Genomic DNA, 19,967 nt, shown 5'->3' on the forward strand with positions numbered 1-19,967 from the left:
CAACCAGGGATATCTAGATATCCCTGGATTCAACAATTATTTCATCCATATTAAAAGATCTAAAATGATGCCCTTCGCGACCCATACTTTAAGAACCCCTGCTATTATAGTGAGAGAGAACGATCCTTGGAACCTCCCAGCAAACACGAGATATATTTCGGACATGTTCGGATATCTTTTTGTTATCCTAATTATCTCAAAATTGTGTTTGTGCATATCTTGTCCGGAAACGTATCTTGAGTACATCTTTTTCTTATCCAACAAATTTCGTCAAAATGCCGAAAATACATTTGTGAGGAATCAAATTCGATTATTGTTTCATTTTATGGTATAATTTATCTATATTATCAATTTTATTGACGTCTTACTCTTTGGGGTGATATGTCACCATAATTGCCACTATCGAATCATAGCAATTTACATCGTTGTAAATTGCTATGATCGAATGTTTTTCCCTTTGTCACACGCCGCTTTCGCGTGATTTTGCAGATATTTTGATTCTTGGCCATCCCAAATTTTGGAATCCGAATCCAGGCGGCAATTTGAAAATCTTATGAATTCTGGGTAACCCGAAAAACTGCTGCCAAAATAATGCTATACTATTTGATAGTTCAATAGAAAAATCCTGCTACAATCCGACTGTCAAAGCAAATTCAGAATCCGGATCTACTCCGGCTACGCTGAAAACCATCCGGCTGCTCATCCGTACTCCGTAGTGTAGCCGTCTAGCCGTCGTAGCCGAGTGACTCAATGGCTTGAGGCACTTTCTCCCCACGCGAACACCCGTTTCGGCGCGCAGGTTTCAAACCGCCAGACAAAAGACAGAAGCGCTCTGATAATGGCGGCTTGCAATGCAGATATCGTTGTCGTTTGGGTTTTAGTAGCGTTCAGGGAAATCGCAGTTAATCGAGGCTAATCCAAGCATATTTCTATATAAGAATACCGACAACTTCACTGGGCAAGGTAATTTATATATGCTTCTTATATAATCATAGTGAAGGATTTGCTGTAAATGAATATAGGTGGGTATTAGTCGATCAATAAATCGTGCAATCATTTGCTGTTGTGCTTTTTGTTGAACAAGAACAACCGGTTGCTGTTGCTGTAATACATAAAAGCTGGAAAACCGATGTAGAAGTGATCTCATTGATTCCTAGCTTATATCTTTTGAATTGTGAATTGTGCGAAATTGTTTGTATCTATAATAGAATTGCATGGCTGGTGGTTGCGTAAGAATGCAAATAGCACGGTAAGGCCAAAAACAAAAAGCAACCATATATGATAATCGCAATTGGTCTCTGTATAAAAGATACAGATGAAATGCTCATCCAGTAAGTTATAAACTCAGAATTAGCATACTGTTTTCCAAGTGGGCCTACCTTGCCATCTACATTATCCATCTGTTTTAGATGTACGGAACGTAGCTTTTAGTGATATAATAAAAGTTGTGGAGAGTAGTGGCTTGCCCACGTCTTTGTCATAGTCTGGACTGAAAATGAAGCGCAGCGGCCAAAACGAAAACGTCAGCGGAACAAACAATTTTTGAATAGTTCGGCGTCAACTGATGGTCAAGGTATACCCTTTTATTCTGTGCAATATGGTATATAATATATGTAAAACGTTTATAATTTGTAGATGATGTTTTTCCTGCAAGGAATATACGTAATCCAAGTATTCAGATACAAGACATGCCAATTTCAAGAATGCGGTCATCTTATGATTCTGGCAAGCAGGAGTGATATCAATGATGCTCGCAATGCAAGTTTGCCATCATTAGCGAAAAGAGTGTTCAAGAATGGCATAATCCCATCATTGAATGTAACGGCCAGAGATCTAATTCCTGCAGTAAGTTCCTAGCACTTTGATGCGTTCTCGAATTTGAGAATAAAGTCTCGCTGTTTTTCAGATGCTCCTTCATTTGAAATCATCGCTGAACTACAAAATTTTGACCATCAACAACGCGGCCTGTCATAAAGTAATGGTAAGTTTATCACATAGGAAGATCAATCCAACTTCCTTGTAATCGAATCCTTTTTAGCTTGTGCATCAAAGACATAAAGTTGCAGAAAAACCAGATGATGGATTTCCTCAGACATCATATCGACAATTACTCCAAAAGACCTCAATCGAGTGCCCCAATTTTGCTGAAAGATATAATTGAAGATCCCTGTGAAACCTTGTCACAGTTGGAACACCTTTGAACAACGGCAAAGTCTGAACTGGTACCGGTATGTTTTTGTTTCTCATTCGAACAAAGCGATTGACAGTCTAAATCAGGGGTGTCCGCCGACACCAAGGAATCATTTTCAGACACAGCAGGGGTCCTTCTCGAAATTAGTTCTATTATCCAAAATTGAATTGCCAATGTGATTTATTGCGAAATCGCAGAGTCAACCAAGCCTTTGATGAGCGTGACCATGAAATTTATGGTGTGGATGGGTTTATCTAGAATGCCCATAAATGTCATTGTTAATTCTGGTGCAAACCATTAATGCAAGGCAGTACCATCTGTATTGTGTACCACTAATATAATGTTGTTACAGGTAGCCGCTTAAATGGGATTCCGGGGTGTACAATTGCCGGAAACTGTCGAAAATATGATGACCAGCATAGCTGTAAAGAAAGTATGAAAATCCTAGTCTTAAGGGTCAAAAAAGCAAGAGTGACACTTGAAAAGACTATTAGACGTAAGTTATCAACGGTTATTGACGGAAATTGAACGTAATCAACGTAAAAAAAAGTTGAGCCGAAGCCTCGACTTTTCAACATTTTAATCGTTTGACGTCATATGTCGTCACTGATGTGCAAAGTTATCTACTTTAGTACTCTAGTTGTTGACGAGTTTTGTTCGTTGTCTGATGGCTGATGTATAATATACCATGACTGTGACTGGACAGTGGATATCTTCATCTAATTATATCACTTTTTAGAAGCATGCAGATCGGCTCATCCTGACCTCGAGATCCCAGATAAAAGAACTAAAGATCAGGTTGCAAGATCTCTAACTGTTGCTGGATCTTGCAAGGTAATTTTGTTATTAAGTTTGATGATTGTGTGGTGTGACAGTTGTGTCTTTTATGATATGAGTGGACTGTAAGTGAATTGTTCTTGCCGCTCATCTTCAGAACATTGTATATCAGTGGTCCCCAAACTTTACGAGAAAATTTACGTGACAATTTCCCTCCGCGGGTCGCATTTGTCTCGCACGGGGAGAATAAAATTTAATTTGAATAACTCTACTTCATGTTGATTTACAAAATAATTTTAAGCAACTTCGATTTTGGTTCAGATAATAACCTGTCTAAAAAAATTTATACTCTTGGAATTAAAATATTCGAAAATTTCTGGATTCTTGTGAATTTTTGGAAGGTACTTTGCAGTCATAAAAATTGTCTCGCAGACCCCAGTTTGCGAACCACTGCATATATTTACTATGCCGTACATGGAATGAGCGATCATTATCACATCAGCCTCTCACAGGCAACTATTACCATATTAATAATAAAATGATAATGTAAAGAACAATCTTCACCCCGTGCCCAAACGATAGGTTTTGAAATCCGTTCCCAGCAGCACGTCTTCATGACGCCAATAGCATGAAAATATTCTCTATAATGACAGGCATTATTGAACTTGAACAGGTTCTGGTTTCTCATCTTGAAAGCGTAACTGCGTTAATTATATCTTCAGTGTAAAGGTGAAGGTCATGTCGCTTTTGAAAGAGGGCTTGAGGTCTTTTGGTTAATGTAACTCAGATCACCATCCCATTTTACCCACAACCAAACACATAACGACTTCTGTTCTACAGTGATAATAATCAATTGTAGTAATTTACTCATTTATGTTATAGGGTGGCGATAAAGAAAATAACAGGAGCAAGGCTGTCATCACAGAGTCTGACAATTCCGACAACGATTCCGAACTTATCCTTAGGCAGCAATATTTGCTGAAGTGATTGCGCATTTCTGTGCTGATTTAATACACGAACAAAGCCATGCATGATTTGTAAAATCATCAGTCAGTCTTCATTGATAAGGGCAGTGCAGGATGTGGCAGGTCCAGGTACCCAACCAGGGTCAGGGGTCACCTAGGGTCAGGGTTCATCTAGGGTCAAGCAAGATATCATGACAATGTCATACAGGTATCTTTGAAGATGTCCTATATATGTGCAAATGTGTCGACAGATTTATATAAACAGTACATATGACTAGATATATTTTGAAGTAGTTGAGTCATATACAAAATATATCTGCAATATATTCTGTGTTTGCTGGGCTGATATTTCTATGGATTATCCTAATATCACGTTGGAGATGAAGGAAACAGCTATGTCGACAGTGAAAGTTCGTTGTAGCTTTAAATCACGCACGGACCACAACTCTAACCCAAAAATAGCCCTGAGACGGGCAGCTTACCTATATTTTCCACGAAGCACGTCGTGGTCGTGACACGTCGTCAAGCATGCCTTCACATCAAACCTTGCTATCAGACAAGTACACAAGAGACACCGAGCGTGCTTTACATATTGCACCATGCTACACATTTATTCGTACAAAGCATGCAGAAATGAATCACAACTGCATAACGGAATACACAGTGCCTCTCAGGCACTGATATCAGACGGGAATCGTTTAAGCTGACTCGAATCACTGCAAGTTTCGGTTTTTATATTCGAAAATATCCTACGAGATCCCATTCTGATCGGCAAATAGTTCGCGAACGCAGCCGGTATCAAGCCATTCCGTACAGAATGCGATTCCTCGTCATCAGACGAGCTACAAGGACGACGAAAAATAGGCTGGGAACGGAATATATCGTCGAGTTCCTTATTTCTAGCCTTCTCCTGATCAAGAAATTCACTTTCGGACTGATTCTCGTGGTAAGCCAACGGGTTCCTAGTAAAATTAGTGCTTTCGAAAGGAGACGGGGCGCACACGCGAACGTTCGGGATAACGCCTGGGTCTCCGCTCTGAAATTCTGCCATTGGCAGCGACCGCGCTTTGTCTCGTTTTTTGAGCGGCGGCAGACGGTGCCTTTTTCTTTTTCTCCATCCGTCTCTCGTTTTTTCGAGGTCGCGGGCGGCCGCCTGCAGGCGCGTAATGCGCCATTCGTCGTCTGAGGACTCGAAAGCTGCGTCGTCGGTGTCGCAAAAGGCGAACGACGAAGACGTGTCGTCGAGGTAACGGTTTTCTATTGGTCCGAGGTAAAGTCAGGTGGTGACGGAATATGAAAAGAGACACAGATACACTTTCACAAACGAGCAGCATGCGGAAGGTGGTGCGACATCTAGACCCGTGCTCTTCAACCGGTGTGCACGGTGCTTGTTACTTGTTACACTAAAGCTGTGGTTTTCAACCTGGGGAGTGATTCGCGCTGGTGGTGACCTTTTATCAGCAACTCCAATAGGCCATAATTCATTAATTGGGTCTGGGTATATGTACTGACCTTATTTGATTCTAAGCTAGGCTTACCATACGTCCTCTTTTAAGAGGATTTGTCCTCTTTTTTGACTTTTTTGAAAGAGGACGCCCTTTTGTCCTCTTTTTTGAGATTTTGTCCTCTTTTTTGAAAATTTAGGTCAGATTTAGAGGAAATTGCGAGTGATATGCCGCAAATTAGCGCGGGTATTTCGGAGGGAAAAGTGGTGATTTCAGCTCTGAGCGAAAAGAAGACCTTTTTTTTTTTTTTTTTTCAGTCATCCACCTGGTAATGTGGACTGAAAAACGTGTTTTTGAGCTCTGAGTGGAAGTGAAGACCTTTTTTTTTTTAGTCATCCACCTGGTAATGTGGAGTGAAAAACGTGTTTTTGAGCTCTGAGTGGAAGTGATGACCTTTTTTTTTTTTTTTTTTTTTTTTTAGTCAACCGATCATGAAGCGGGTGAAATTTACCTGTTTTTGAGAATTCTTCTCCAGTTATGCTTGACTGAAATTTCTGAAAAAGTGTCCTCTTTTTTCATTTCCGAAATATGGTAAGCCTATTCTAAGCATACGCGATGCATGAGTTCGTCACATCAACTTTAGGGGTTCACCACCAATGTTCCCTCTAAGCTGCGCACGTGCGCAATTGCGCAGTGCTGACACAGCGTCTGCGCACAAAAAAGCTAAGCTGCGCACAAAAGATCCGAAGTTATGACCATTTTTTATAGTCGTTACGCACTGTTGTCCAAGGGACCGCGCAGTGAGTTGGTGAGTGCGCGCAGACTCATCAAGAATTAGAGGGAACATTGTTCACCGCACCAAAAAGGTTGAAGAGCACAGATGTAGAAAACCGGGTATTTTTGTGGCCTTCGCGTGGATCTATAGGTGAGAACCACTGGGTTTAAAACTAGAACTGAGGTTTATATTATCATCCTTATATATATGCAATATCCTCCCGATAGATATAATTGTCGTGGTAACACCGTGTAAATGTGTCTTGAACCTCTGTTTAAATCAGAGTAACAAAGTAGTTCTACTTTTTCGAAGTATTCAACTAGGTTATGCCTACAAACAAATTACTCAAATAGTTATGTTTGTAGACTATACTCTCACTTCTACTTCAGTAGCAACGAAGACTACTTTGACCAACTTTGGTAATTAGTACGTTACGATAACGCCGACAAGTGGATTGGTACACACCGTCGACTGTGCGAGAGTAATAAATTGTAAACATTGAACAGCAAGCCACCACATGCAAACATTTACCATTCTCATATCATCATCAGGTGTGCCGCACGACTGTAACTAAATAACTCACCCAAGAGAAGAGAGGGATTAACTCTGCTTCCTTCAGCATCATGCGAACCGTTATCCGGATATCTCATTCTTGAATTGCCATTAGAGTTTTCGGTTGACCTGTGTTGGTCCTGCTGGCCTGTGTTGTTCTGAGTAAAATATATATCGGTGTTTGAAAATATCGTGAAACGATAGCCAAATAAGTTGCCCCGAATTCGGAACTTAAACTAACAATGACAGCTTGTTTTGATTCTGTATCTCCAAGTTGTTGGGAATTAAGACCAAGGAAAATACCCGTATGTCCGCTTGGAACATAGCGCAACAACATGAGTAAAATAATTCCCTAATTCATTGTAGGACTAGGATTTTGCGGCGTCGTCTATCTCGATCAAAATCGATCCAAGACGAAAAGCTATTATTAAAATGATTCGCCGACAATCGAATACTTCATTCATTCGCATCAGACAGGACAATTAGCCTGCCCTAATTTTTTCTATCATTTTGTGACAGTGCATATGAAAATTGCGAACCATCGTCTCCATTTTGATCCCGGGATTGCGAATGTGTTCCTCCTGCAAGAGGTAAACGAAAAACCACGTATTTAAAATGATGAGTACGTTTCGCAGGATTGCATACCTCCGGTAATATGACCATGGAGCTTTTTTTCGTGGCTAATATTTGACTGTCGCTCTCCGAGCTCCGAGTTCTCTTTGCTGCCATGTTGTTACGTAACACCAAAGAAGAGGAGTTGCCATCTCGGCGGTTTCGGTAAGCCTTCCAATGTTCGTACATCAACAGTGCGCCGTACACCTTCCCGACAGTTACCTCTGTCACAACACGCACAATGGCATATGAGCAGATGTGGTCAAAGGCAGCGTTGCTATTAAGATGGATGTAGCAGTAACGGTAGAAGTAGCCTACTTCGTTACTGACCACCTGGAGTACTGATGCAATTTGAACCGATTTAAACGAAGCTTATAGCAAGATTCGTATATCTGACAGTTATACAGTAGTATTTCAATGGGATAATGTTCGTGATCTTTGCGCATGCTCGATACGGTGTGCAGGAAATGCAAAATACGGCCTCACCTGTTTCTTTAGGCACTATGAGCGTCAACTTATCGTCATCCAAATTATTCCACGCCATTTTAATTTCCTTACGAAGTTCATCGTCCAGCGCTTTTTGATCTCTGCAAAGGAAAGCGAGATATAACGTGATTGAATAAAATAGGGATAAAAACACTTCAAAGCCTAAAAATACCGGAACAACTGTATTTGTATTTCGCATCTCGTCAATGATACCGGCATCCACTTGATCTTCATCAGAGATAAACTAGCCAAATAGCTATTCATCGTACAGGATGCGTATTGAATACTTGGGTTCAGTGGAGAGCCCGGAATAAATTTTTGAAGGGCGCGAACGATGGCAGGCAGTGACGTGACGTCAGGAATTCATTGTGGCGCAACACGCGAACATGACGTCACGTCGCCGCAAACCGAGATTTGACGGGGCGAGTGATCCAAACTCTGGATACATGGCTATTAGGCTCAAGTGTAGCCTACATATCAATGTATGAAGAAAGTTCCGGTTAAATGCTGTCAGGAATGCAAAGAAGTAAAGCCAGCCTTCATAATAACGTTTCTTCAACTCTAAAACTGCCTCTAGTCACGAGTTACCGGCACAGAATCCGACGTTTGGTGTCGAATCCAACTTTTCAGTTTATTTCATGGTGCCTGCGACTCTTGATAAGATACACGAAAAAATTCTTCAAGCAGAATAAAGGCAACTTTTTAACACGTATTTGAAAATACACATCTCAAACCAGTTATTAAAAGTAAAGAATTCTTTTTGTGTATAATTATTGCAAGATTCATTGATTTACATTGAAAGGGTAAGCGGGTCATTATCTCGCATAGTTTATATTAGTTTGACACGGATTCTGTCAACGTAATAAATCAGAACGCCGGGTGAAAAATTTCCAAAGAAGCGCGATGCGTAATTTTGTCATTACTTGTAAGGTTTTCCTGCGCCGTCGATGGTCTGAGGTAGAATTTTAATCTGCAGGGAAGCCCGAATCAGTGCCATCAGCGTGGTAGTGAAATTGACTTTTTTCTCCGAATTCAAAGGCATGTTCATCTGAATAAGTCTCTAAAGAATGGATTGCATTATAAGAATACGATAGTAAATGCGCGTATGCATCTCTGTAAAGCATCGCACCCGATACGCCACTCTGTTGGGGCAGTTCTTTCCAAACCCAAGCGGGGGTTCCATGTGCCGCAACATATCGAACATATCACTGAATATTATGTAACCCGTTGCCTGTAAAATATACCGTTACGTAATGACTAAATGTAGTTGGTTAACTGATTTGTATATCATTATATACTTGTACTTATTATTTTCCACACTGTAGTTGCGAAAGTATCCTCGGTATTTGCTAAACGTATGCAACCTTTCAACCTCATCTACCTTGTGAAACTATTACTGGAGTACTTTTGAGACTTTCATAATCTACTTCCATTTAAGTAACTTTGACGGTCTTCCACTTATAGTTAAGTAGAAATATATGACGTTACCTATATTTCTATACTTGATAACCAACGATGAGTATATTTCGACCACTTTACCTGAAAACAATATTCGAACTATATATGAAGTGCAAAAACATAAAACGAAATCTAAGCTAAAAGTTAGTCTTCCGTGCTCGATATTTATTTTAAGTATGGAGCAAAGCCGTCGCAACATGATATTCACCTGCGGGTCGTAGTCGGCCCATACCCTTATGAATTCGTCGAGATGATGCGGTCCCAATATAGACGAATCCCTCGTCAGATATTCAAAGTTATCCATGATCACGGCCACAAAAAGATTGAGCATCTGTCGACAAAGTACAATCGACATTGGTTCCAAGTAAAAGCGCTCACCTTCCGTACCAGGAACGAACAGAAAAATATGAAACTTGTAAAGTAGAAGTATGAAATATGCGTCCCGCAAATCGTGAGCCCAGACACTTCGGTGACCACAGGGTCGCATTTAGCACCGTACAAACAATCGAGCATTATGCTTTGCCAAGCTTCGCCAGTTGCGGACCTGAAACAGCACCCTCTCGTTGTTAATAGTAGGACAGGGCAAAATTCAGTATTAAACCTGGACTATCACAAACTATGGCTCATACATAGCAAGAACAAAATAGAAACTTCAAATATGTACACTGTACAATTCATACGGCAGTGAAGAATTCAATATCAGTTACACTTTTCATATTTGGTAACGATTACTATGGCACAGCGCTCCGTGATTTACTGCGGTCTGATTTCAACATAACTAAATATCGTATCCGTGATCTTGAGCATATGCAGCAGTGCCGCCATGTTTCATTTTCAGATCCTATAGCGTAGGATGCGAATCAGGCATTCGGCATTTTCTGGTGCAAAACTTTGTTTTCACGCCCATTCTAATGGGTGAAAACGAGTCGAATACACCAATCATTAAGGAGACATATCTCACAGGTGCAGTGAGTTGTGTGCCTTCCTTTTGCGGTTCATGTGGAATGGTATATATCCAGAAGAATTGGTGCATTGGGCTCGTTTTCTCTAGTAGGAATCAGTGATGAGCGGATAGTGCTTTTCGAGACGCCGAATCCCTCCGACAACTTTAGTCTCTGAGGAAAACTCCCTCCGACTCCGAAGAGCTCAATCCCAGACTCCGAGATACTCCGACGAATCTCGTCAAGTATCCGAAATTGTGTCTACTACAGACACTGCTCAACGAAAATGCTTTGCTAGATCACCAGGTTAAGATAGCTCGTGGCAAATCATACCATTTTAACCAGTTATATAGCATTAGAGTGGCAAGCATGGTACACTTGGTAATGTGTTTTACTAAATAAATGTGATAAGATGGTTGGCCTTATAGTATTGTCTACTCTACAGTCCCCAATTGCAGTGCAGATCGCTGATTTTTATGCACTTGGCAATCATTTTTCCATGTTACCCGTCATGTTACACCTTTACAAGGTGTCATCTGCCTGTGTTTTGGTTTGTAATCAATAGTGTCTTCTGGTCGGAGCTACCCAAAGATATCGGGGGCAAAAGTTACAAAACTCCGAAAATCTCCGAAAAAAATATCTGTAGTAAACTCCGACTCCGCTCCGAGTGTCACAAAATCGGCAAAACTCCGCTCCGAATACACTCCGAGTCTCCGACTCCGCTTCGATGCTCATCACTGATAGGAATGGGTTTGAAAAGAAGATTTACCAGAAATTACTGTATATCTGATTTGCATCCTGCTTTAGGGTATAGAAGTGGCGAAATAGACGATATTCGTTTGCAGTGAAGGCGCAACCAATCAACACATCTTACCGAAAGAGCAACATCAGCGATTGTATGAAGTCCCGGAAATTATTGTGATGGTTGATCTGCGTCTCGGGATCGAGATCTATGTTCCCGAACAACTGCATCCCAATGATGGCGTAAATGAAGAACAGCATAGCCATCAAAAGGCAGACGTACGGCAGGGCCTGCGTGAAGGGAGAAAGACTCTTCCATCATATATCACACGTTTTGATCGCTTCGATCTCACTTTTATGGACTGCACGAAAGTCCAGAGTAGAATCCTGATAGTTTCTCCTTGCCGCAGCAGTTTTATGAGTCTCGCAGCGCGGAATAGTCGCAAAAAGCTCAAATTGATGACTCCATTCTACGAAAATTGAACTCGTAATGTTACTTGACAACTATATTATGCCTCGAATTTCCAGAAACGACGCAATATTGAGGAATGTCTGTTTTATTCAATATTATACTTGCAGGCAGTATTTTCGAACGATGCCCGTTTAAAATTGCGAACCACAGATGAAGGCGATCACTGATCATGTGACGAAGTACTTGACTTAAACTGAGTTTACCTTATCGTAGTATCTTTTTGCTCGCAACGACTTCAATACGGTTATAGGTGAGCAATTGTACATTGTACAAGCGCGGACCCCCTATCGTTTTCTCGGCCCTCAACGCAAAAGTAATATTCCGACCGTAGACTTTACTTACAGCAAGTAGAGTGCTGATGACATCAGCAATACTGCCGACGACCGTGATGAAATCGAAGAGGTTCCAGGTGTCTTTGAAGTAGTTCTACAAAATACAATCAGAAATGTAAAATCCAGGTGAATGGCATCGCAATGGTCTGTCACACTGCAGCTTGCGCACCGGAAAACGGATACCACGGCTCGACTCGCATCACAAATATATTAAATACCCGATTCGGATTCAGACTCAAATCGCTATGTACAGCCCTGGTCGTGCGTATAGTCACAGTGAGGACTTCTGCGTCGCGATTGGTATCGAGATGAGATGCAAGAGACATTTTGCGGACGGATTACACTAACGCTTATAGACGATAATGAACGCAGTCAAATAATATCCGTCAATTTCAACAAACATCATTGAGTTCGAATCACTCATCTTTTAGTAATAGCATTGCAGCAATTAACCCATTTTAAAAGTTCAAAAACCCGAATATTTTACCAGAATTCCATAGGCAAACAGTTTAACGAAGCTTTCCAGGCTGAACAAGACCGTGAAACAGATGTTGAGAACTCGCAAAGTTGCCTTGAAGTCGTCGTGCATCTCATAGTGCTGGAAAATACGTTACGCAGTTCTCGGAAAGGTTTCGACTCAATCTTTTAGCGTAAGCCGTTCAAATGTCAGGTGCGTGCGTGTTGACGGATAACAACGGATAGCATGACAACGCCTGATGGAGAACAAGCCAATCAATTTCCAGAGATAAAGCCTTGAAGTAAGTTGCAGAATTTGTCCGACGAATTAGCGAGACACAGACAATAAGTTGAAAGCCCTTGCCATAACGCATGTGACTTCTTGATATTAGAACATTCTATTCCTAGACTCTTGACTCCAACATCGTCTAACGAACACATCAGCCCGTGGACATGGACATGTGCTATATAGCTCGGCTTTTTACCTTGACCATCAGCACGATCGTGTTTATAACGATCAAAGCCATGATGAACCACTCGAAGGCGGTGGAAACCACAATTTTCCAGACTTTGTACTGAATCCCGTCCTTGTTCATGGGCATGTACCGCGTCAGCGGTTTGGCGTACACGGCAAAGTCAACGCACGCCCTCTGAAAAGAAATATCGCACAATGTGAATACATGGATGGCGAAGTGGTGTATTTAACAGGTTTCCGTCATAGCGTATGTTTCAAATCAAGCAATCGCCTCATTTTGGTACAAAGTTTGCACTTTCACCCTATCCTATGGGTTCAAACAAGTCAATTACACCACTCCTTATAACGGTGTATCATTATAGGGGTGTAATGAGTTCACGTCTACCACCGTGTTGAATCTTCTTGGGATGTTACACGAAATATGAGCTCACTCCAGCCCTCGGATATCTCTTGTGCATTTGACATGCTTTCACCCATTGGAATGAGGGTGGCAGCAGAAATTTGTACCATAATGTGCTGTTTACTTTATTCGTACCCTGCACTTGGAGATGGGTGCATTAGGCAGATATCCAGCATAGTGTAGAGTGGGAATCTGGCAAATCGAGTTTTTCTGACCGAGTATACTTTGCACCTTCTAGGAGTGGCGCAGGAATACAGAACCTCTCCACCCATGGGATATACCTCCATAAGTATTGGTGTATATCTGACTCGTTTTCACCCATTGAAATGGGTGTAAAGGCAAAATGCTCCATGCTTACAAAATTTGCACACACGCTATGGTAAAAACCAGTGTAATACACTATTTCCGTTTACAGTATACACCATAGGGTTGACTAACCCGTGGATCGCGAACCACATTTTGCCCGCTATATTGTCTACGCGCATCGCGCATATTAATGTCATTACATTTATAGATTTTAATATGGCTAGCCGTGGCCAGAGACGACACGGCCCTGGGTACCACCTCCCGAAGCTAACACGCGAGAACCTATCATGGATTGCCTTAACCGCGTTGTATGAAGAATTACACATGGCTTCCGATGTCTGATTTCGAAGACCCAGCTTCCATCAGTTCTACTGAAAGTAGCAATATTATTGGCGAAATTCATTCATTACCTAGAAAATAAAAGCAAACTCAGTTTTAACATTATTTTGGTGAAAAGGTCATCAATACTCATGTGCAAGCATTCGTAAACCGTATGTGGCCCTTTAGCCAAAAAGGTCGTACGCCCGAATGTATGCTGTGGTGGAAATCGGCCAATAATATATACGCTCTGTTCGTTTACCGTACAGATTAACATCTAACTATTACACGAGATTCAAATACCTCGTTCTTCTCCAGCGAGCATTTGGACATGGCTTCCTCGCCTTCTTGCTGAAATGTTATGATCACGAGAGCCACGAAGATGTTAACGAAGAAGAACGGGAATACGATGAAGAAGACGATGTAGAAAAGCGAGACGCCTATTCGGTTGTAAGGCATCGGGCCTTTGTCTTCTTCCGTGGATTCGATCGAGTGCCACAGCACGCTGCGAGGCAAGGGAAATGCAAATATGTAATGTGGATGTTATGAGCTGTTTTATGCATGGCCGTAGGGCGCAACTGGGAAACTATTTTAGCAGAGAGTCCGTGCAAATACCCCACGATTTCGGTGCAGAATAGGTGGAACAAGGAAAATAGCCTTGTTCACGAGTCAAAAGCATGCAACTAAACAATGTGTAATATAACTTAACTATATTCACCGTATAAGCTGGTATATTCCTAAATATTTCGCTGAAATATTGTGAAATTGTAACATAATTCTTGCGATTTCATCTAAACCGATACGATATGATTCAAACCAAGACATACTGCCAGTACTGGGCTAGCGAGCCATAGTCTTGAAGAGGGCGCAGTCGAAATATAAATTCGCATGGGGCATCAAAAGTGACGTCATTAATATTACGTCACAGTACCGAAAGGTCTAAATTCAAGAGAACAGTGTGGTGATAACTGATTGTCTTTATATTATAGAATGAACTATATTGTCTCTTGTCGATAAATTAATATTCAACAGGGTGCCCAAAGACTGTCAATGTTTCCACCAACTTCGCGGACGTATATGTTTCCGATTAACGGTTCTCCATTATTGTTTTCTAGAATTGATAGTTGACAAACTATACTATTCTTGAAAAAGGGTTCAATTTATATCAGATTACGTGTAATTATAGATGGATTCATGGCGGTGGCCATCATGGCGATGATGGAGTTAGGTACTTCGTACTTCAAACAGATCTATAGTATACAGCCCATCAACTTATACATCTATATTTCGGTCAACGTGCATTGTACACGTGCAATAATATATTCCAGGAAATTCAGAGAACCGCGCACTTACTCGGGCCATCCTTCCCCAGTTGATATCACGAACAGCGTTAGGAACGAATACAAAACGTTGTCGTATCGGAAATCCCTCACGTTCCACTCTCTCTCCAAAACCTCAAATGTCCCGTCCGAATGCTCGACGATGTAATTGCCCCTTCGCAAAATAAAACACAGCTCAATCAACCGGATCAAACGGGACTTTTCCTGTTGCTATTCAATTACTTGCAGTCCTCGCTGTAATGCTTCGATTCGTCTGTGCAGTAGAAGAACTTTCCCTTGAACAGCTCCACCGCTATGACCGCGAATATGAACATGAACAGCATGTACACGATAAGAATGGTCGCAACGTTCTTGAATGCGTTTACCACGCACATGAAGACCGCCTGAATGATTTTAGTGATGAATGAGTCTCCATCAACTTCTGCCAAGTTAGAAATGCTCTTTCGTATAGGAAAGGAATAGGAAAGTACGTAGTTTATTTTTGTCCTTGAAGTTTTTTTCGGCATATACACCGGCTCATGATTACACGAGTGATGAGCGGATAGTGCTTTTCGAGACTTCGAATCCCTCCGACAACTTTAGTATCAGAGGAAAACTCCCTCCGACTCCGAAGAGTTCAAACCCAGACTCCGAGATATTCCGATGAATCTCGTCAAGAATCCGAAACAGTGGCAAGCATGGTACACTTGGTAATGTGTTTTACTAAATTAATGTGATAATAGGGCTGGCCTCATAGTTTTGTCTACTCTTCAGTCCCCAATTGCAATGCAGATGGCTGATTTTTATGCACTTGGCAATCAATTTTCCATGTCACCCGTCATATTACAACTTTACAAGGTGTCAACTGTCTGTGTTTTGGTTTGTAATCATAATCAAGAGTGTATTCTGGTAAGAGCTATCTAAAGATATCGGAGACAAAAGTTACAATACTCCGAAATTCTCAGAAAAAATATCTGTAGTAAACTCCGACTCCGCTCCGACTGTCACAAAATCGGCAAACCTCCGCTCCGAATCCACTCCGACTCCGCTCCGGTGCTCATCACTAGATTACACACGATCTGTGGACTGCATATGCATACAATGAGTGCATGACGAGAAAGGCGCAGCTATAGCCTTGTAGGGCTTTCAATGTCTCGCTTCTACTTCTAATCATAGTTGAGTAATTTTTTACGGCGATACTTCACTTCTATTTGAGCAGCAACTATGAATACTTCACCGCCTATATGATACCTACCTTCAATTTCGGCAGCCTCTTTATAGTCTTTAGCGGACGCAGCACTCTCCCCACTCGCAGAGACTTGATAACGCTGAGATTTTTCAGGTTAGGATCATCTGACGCCCTGTCAATCACATCAGATCCCGCATTAACCCATATACACTCCACGCTTTATCGCAATCAAGACACTAACTGTAAGGCAAATCCGATCAGAGCGCTGCATACCACGATGAAATCGAGTACGTTCCACAGGCTTTTGAAATACGCGCCCTCGTGAAGCAACAGTCCGAGATCGATCATCTAAAATGTAAAAAAGTAGGTAGAACCAACAACAGACGGAGTGGGAGAAATTTTATAACACCCTTGGCAGTGGTAGTTGTAGAAAACACATACTGACTGGAGTCGGAGTGGGAGTTTGCTTAAGTACTTTGACGATACTCCAACTATACTTTAAAATTGAATCAAATGTTTGCAAATGATACTAAAAAGCGCTGTTACATTTAGAAAAGACTCAAATATAAGCCTACTTTAAAAACTAACCAAATGTTCTTAAATGTTAACAGCGCCGGTGCAGTTACAGATGTTATAAAGTTATTAACATTGGCGTACCTTTCAGAACTTGATCTCTTTCTGCGAGCACAATTTATAACAGGTTAAGTCTACTGATAATAATTATTTATCTGCCAGTGAAATACAACTATAATTTTCTGAGTAGATTTACAGGAATGTTGGAGTCCGAGTTTTGTGAAGAAAATATTAGGAGTCGGAGTTGGACTCAGATGCGGTGTGTTTAAAGTTTCCGGAGTCGCATTCAGAGTAGGAGTCGGTGCATTAGAAATGTATAAAGTCGAAGTTGGAGTCGTTAGTAAAGTGAGTCAAGCCTTGCGTAGCACGCATTGCGGACGACGTGACAAGCGCTTCACCTTCATGATCATTTCGAACGTGAAAACGGCGGTGAAGATATAGTCGAAGTATCCCAACACTTCATTCCGCTTGGATTCGGCGTTTACCGGGTCCTCGGCCGCTAGCGTGGCGCTGCTCAGAACGATGATGACTAAAATGGTGGTCTCGAAGTACTTCAGATTCACGATGTAGTGACACGCCACCCGGATCCTAGGAAAATGTGTTCGCTGTTAATGGCCGTTGAACTTATACGGAGGATTGTCGGCGTTGTGGATTTCCCACTGACATTTTAGGACAATTTCACAGTTTAGCAGAAGTGGCATAAGTATATACTCGTCTTTGCTGCTCGGATAGACGTAGAAATACTGTCTGAAATTTCTCCTCAGGTACAAGTTAGTGCTTTTCGACATACATCAAAACTAATAGCGGTAGCGAATGAAAGACCTGAGGGTAACCAAGTAAGGAATTTCAAAAGTAGTTTTGGACGAGCGGTGGCATATTTTCAGCAGTTCTTCGTTAGGGACTTATTTCGACATTGCAGGATGCATGCATTTTCATACCATCATACTCAATTGGTCATACTACCACAAAAGTACTGAAAGTGCCAGAAATAGTAACACTTTACGAGAAAATATCAGTTACCGTGATACAGTATAGCTATTTCGTATGGCTGTTGTTATAATTACACTCGTAAATGCGATGCAAAGCTGTCTTAAAATCCATAGGCCTACTGTGAAAAAAAGTACTTTTACTTCTAAATCCGTTACGGAGAAGTGAAATTCGAATTAAAAATATCCACTTGATTAAGTCAAATGAGTAGACCTAGGCAGTAACTACTCGAATAATCGGAAAAAAAGTAGGATTTCTTCGTTGTTGACCAATGTGACCATCATCTGCAGTTACGTTAAGTTGAACCTGTTGGTTTATAGAATGGGATTTTACAGATATGACAAAAATTTATATAAAATTGCGAATTATGGTGCCATAGTAATCTTTTGAAGCAAATACTGCTGTCACTGAAAAGAAAACGATTGTACGAAAATCCCCTATGACTTACGGATTTGTGGAGCTGAATATAAACATAGAACTCGGCCTGGGCTTATTCAACTCCCCGTTCGAACAGCCGGTTCCGCCCGACTCTTGGTCCGCCGTGCGATTCACGTCATTCAACTGCACATCTTCCGCGTCTCTCACTCTCCTCGACACCATCGTATCTTCGTCCGTAGCACCCGTCGCGTTCGCGGCGTCCTCCACCAACGGGGAGGACTTGTCCCTCGCCTTTTTGCTTCCAGGCGGCTTCTTGCGCATGCGTTCGAGGATTTCGTAATTTCTGTGCGGCATTTGAGGAATCTTGATACTCTGTCGCCTTGCTATGATATTACAATGATACTACCTCTGACAATGGTTCGGTGGAGGTGAAGATGTGCCGGTTGTTGAATTCTGAAACATACACAAATGGAAATCTTATTCTTGGAAATATAATATAAGCGAAGGTGAGTAAAGCAGTTATCGTTGGTACTCAAGTAGATGCAGAAGTAACATGGTGAAGTATAGGTGTAGCGCTTTAAAGGTAAGCATAAAAGTATAAAATCTAGGCATAGTTTTGCCTGAAAACAGAAAACTTTCATGCGTATGTAGAAGTAGTCTAGTCTACAATCCCAACAACTTGAGTAGGTATAGTGAAGTGGATAAATCCGATTTGGGTACTCCGAAAATAGAGAAGTACTCCATTACTGACCGCCTCTGGAAATAAAACCCATACATAACAAATACTTGAGCAAGACTGCCAAACAGTGTTCTGATCAGAATTCATGGTACAGCCAATCGTGCATGCATGGCAGTAAACTTAAACAGGGCAATCAATTTCAATAATGAAGTGCTTTGGTATACTAGAGATAAATTGGAATTGATTAGAGGTCTAAAACCAAAGGCGACTTTACCAGCAGATTGCTACGATCCTTAGACGGCGACGGTACAGTCTCAGAGTATTTTCCGCTTTTTCCGCCGCGCTGACCCGGCACGTACACGTCGTCGTCGCTGTCCTCGCCGAACGATTCGTCGCCGAAGTCGTTCCCGATTTTGTGCATCGTCCTGTTTTGCTTCCGGATTTCGTTACGCCTGTGATCCCACACCGAAACGGATTTGTCTTTGGCGGAGTTGCTGAGAGAGATAGGACGGATTTACTTGGTCAACAGATGAGGTCAAAAAATACACGCAAATGTGCGGTACAAAACAATGATTTATCGGGTAGCGGTAATAGGATCGTAGCGATATTCGCGTCAGCCTGAACCAGAGTATATGGTTGTTAAAACATCATAAAACCAATGAGCACGGGCTTGTAACCCAGGAGTTCACGACAAGTTTTAAGGGTGCATGCAAAACTATTCGTAATTAAAAGATCTGTCCTTATTTATCTGTCCCAAGGTCCTTATTTTGTCTTATTTTCATTGCTCACCATGGGTCTCACTAGCCGAGAAGATCACTATTATTTGCTCTACAACTGGTAATCATATTCAGGCAGTAAAGAGGTCTATATGGGAGGAAGTGATGACCTTTACAACTCATCGGGTAGGTATTACTACACGTTATGGTAATTAAACAGTGACTAGGACTGGATGAAAGAGGTGGACCATTTTTTTTTAGCTATCAGCTTCCCAAATTTCGTTGTTAGGGGTTCACACAGCACCAGCAAATATCAGTGGCCCGCGCTAAAACGGCTGAGAACCCCCGCCATAAAATGATATATGATCTTCATGAATATATACGAGTGGGAGAAGTAAAATTTTAGGTAACAAAAAAATAAGAA

The 19,967-nt window shown here is 41.5% G+C and overlaps 2 protein-coding genes across 6 annotated transcripts in view; one reads left to right on the forward strand and one right to left on the reverse strand.

Annotated features, from left to right (window-relative positions):
- Positions 1-19,967, reverse strand: part of LOC145458737 (voltage-dependent calcium channel type A subunit alpha-1-like) — a 70,092-nt gene that overhangs the window by 3,243 nt on the left and 46,882 nt on the right. For both annotated transcript variants that reach the window (XM_080337196.1, XM_080337195.1), the window contains exons 21-42: positions 19,102-19,321; positions 18,555-18,601; positions 18,219-18,491; positions 17,182-17,371; positions 16,452-16,558; positions 16,277-16,382; positions 15,265-15,425; positions 15,056-15,196; positions 14,006-14,207; positions 12,689-12,853; positions 12,235-12,345; positions 11,758-11,841; positions 11,297-11,413; positions 11,077-11,234; positions 9,649-9,805; positions 9,470-9,592; positions 8,933-9,034; positions 8,727-8,863; positions 7,804-7,904; positions 7,351-7,541; positions 7,245-7,286; positions 6,737-6,863 (exon numbers count right to left, since the gene is read on the reverse strand). In XM_080337196.1, the coding sequence (XP_080193322.1) occupies positions 6,737-6,863; positions 7,245-7,286; positions 7,351-7,541; positions 7,804-7,904; positions 8,727-8,863; positions 8,933-9,034; positions 9,470-9,592; positions 9,649-9,805; positions 11,077-11,234; positions 11,297-11,413; positions 11,758-11,841; positions 12,235-12,345; positions 12,689-12,853; positions 14,006-14,207; positions 15,056-15,196; positions 15,265-15,425; positions 16,277-16,382; positions 16,452-16,558; positions 17,182-17,371; positions 18,219-18,491; positions 18,555-18,601; positions 19,102-19,321 (3,062 nt within the window). The remainder of the gene's footprint in view (positions 1-6,736; positions 6,864-7,244; positions 7,287-7,350; positions 7,542-7,803; positions 7,905-8,726; positions 8,864-8,932; positions 9,035-9,469; positions 9,593-9,648; positions 9,806-11,076; positions 11,235-11,296; positions 11,414-11,757; positions 11,842-12,234; positions 12,346-12,688; positions 12,854-14,005; positions 14,208-15,055; positions 15,197-15,264; positions 15,426-16,276; positions 16,383-16,451; positions 16,559-17,181; positions 17,372-18,218; positions 18,492-18,554; positions 18,602-19,101; positions 19,322-19,967) is intronic.
- LOC145458747 (uncharacterized) lies at positions 406-3,997 on the forward strand. 4 transcript variants are annotated; one of them, XM_080337213.1, is made up of 8 exons: positions 406-963; positions 1,410-1,573; positions 1,636-1,845; positions 1,907-1,981; positions 2,039-2,222; positions 2,544-2,687; positions 2,931-3,025; positions 3,851-3,997. In XM_080337213.1, exons 2-5 carry the CDS (start codon positions 1,565-1,567, stop codon positions 2,159-2,161), a joined length of 417 nt encoding a protein of 138 aa, XP_080193339.1. In that variant the 5' UTR covers positions 406-963; positions 1,410-1,564; the 3' UTR covers positions 2,162-2,222; positions 2,544-2,687; positions 2,931-3,025; positions 3,851-3,997. The 4 variants fall into 4 exon arrangements, with proteins under 4 accessions (XP_080193339.1, XP_080193341.1, XP_080193338.1 ...); XM_080337215.1 differs by having other exon boundaries at positions 2,934-3,025; XM_080337212.1 differs by having other exon boundaries at positions 2,931-3,997.

Source organism: Botryllus schlosseri, chromosome 16 (assembly GCF_051294905.1).
Source record: "Botryllus schlosseri isolate E-star chromosome 16, Bs_hap1, whole genome shotgun sequence".
In the NCBI taxonomy this organism is placed as follows: domain Eukaryota; kingdom Metazoa; phylum Chordata; class Ascidiacea; order Stolidobranchia; family Styelidae; genus Botryllus; species Botryllus schlosseri.

Bases quoted from the DNA above. Each gene is read 5' to 3' on its own strand.
- LOC145458747 (XM_080337212.1), top strand. The intron at 1,846-1,906 runs GTAAGTTCCTAG...GCTGTTTTTCAG, and splicing joins CCAGAGATCTAATTCCTGCA to ATGCTCCTTCATTTGAAATC. The intron at 1,982-2,038 runs GTAAGTTTATCA...AATCCTTTTTAG, and splicing joins CGGCCTGTCATAAAGTAATG to CTTGTGCATCAAAGACATAA.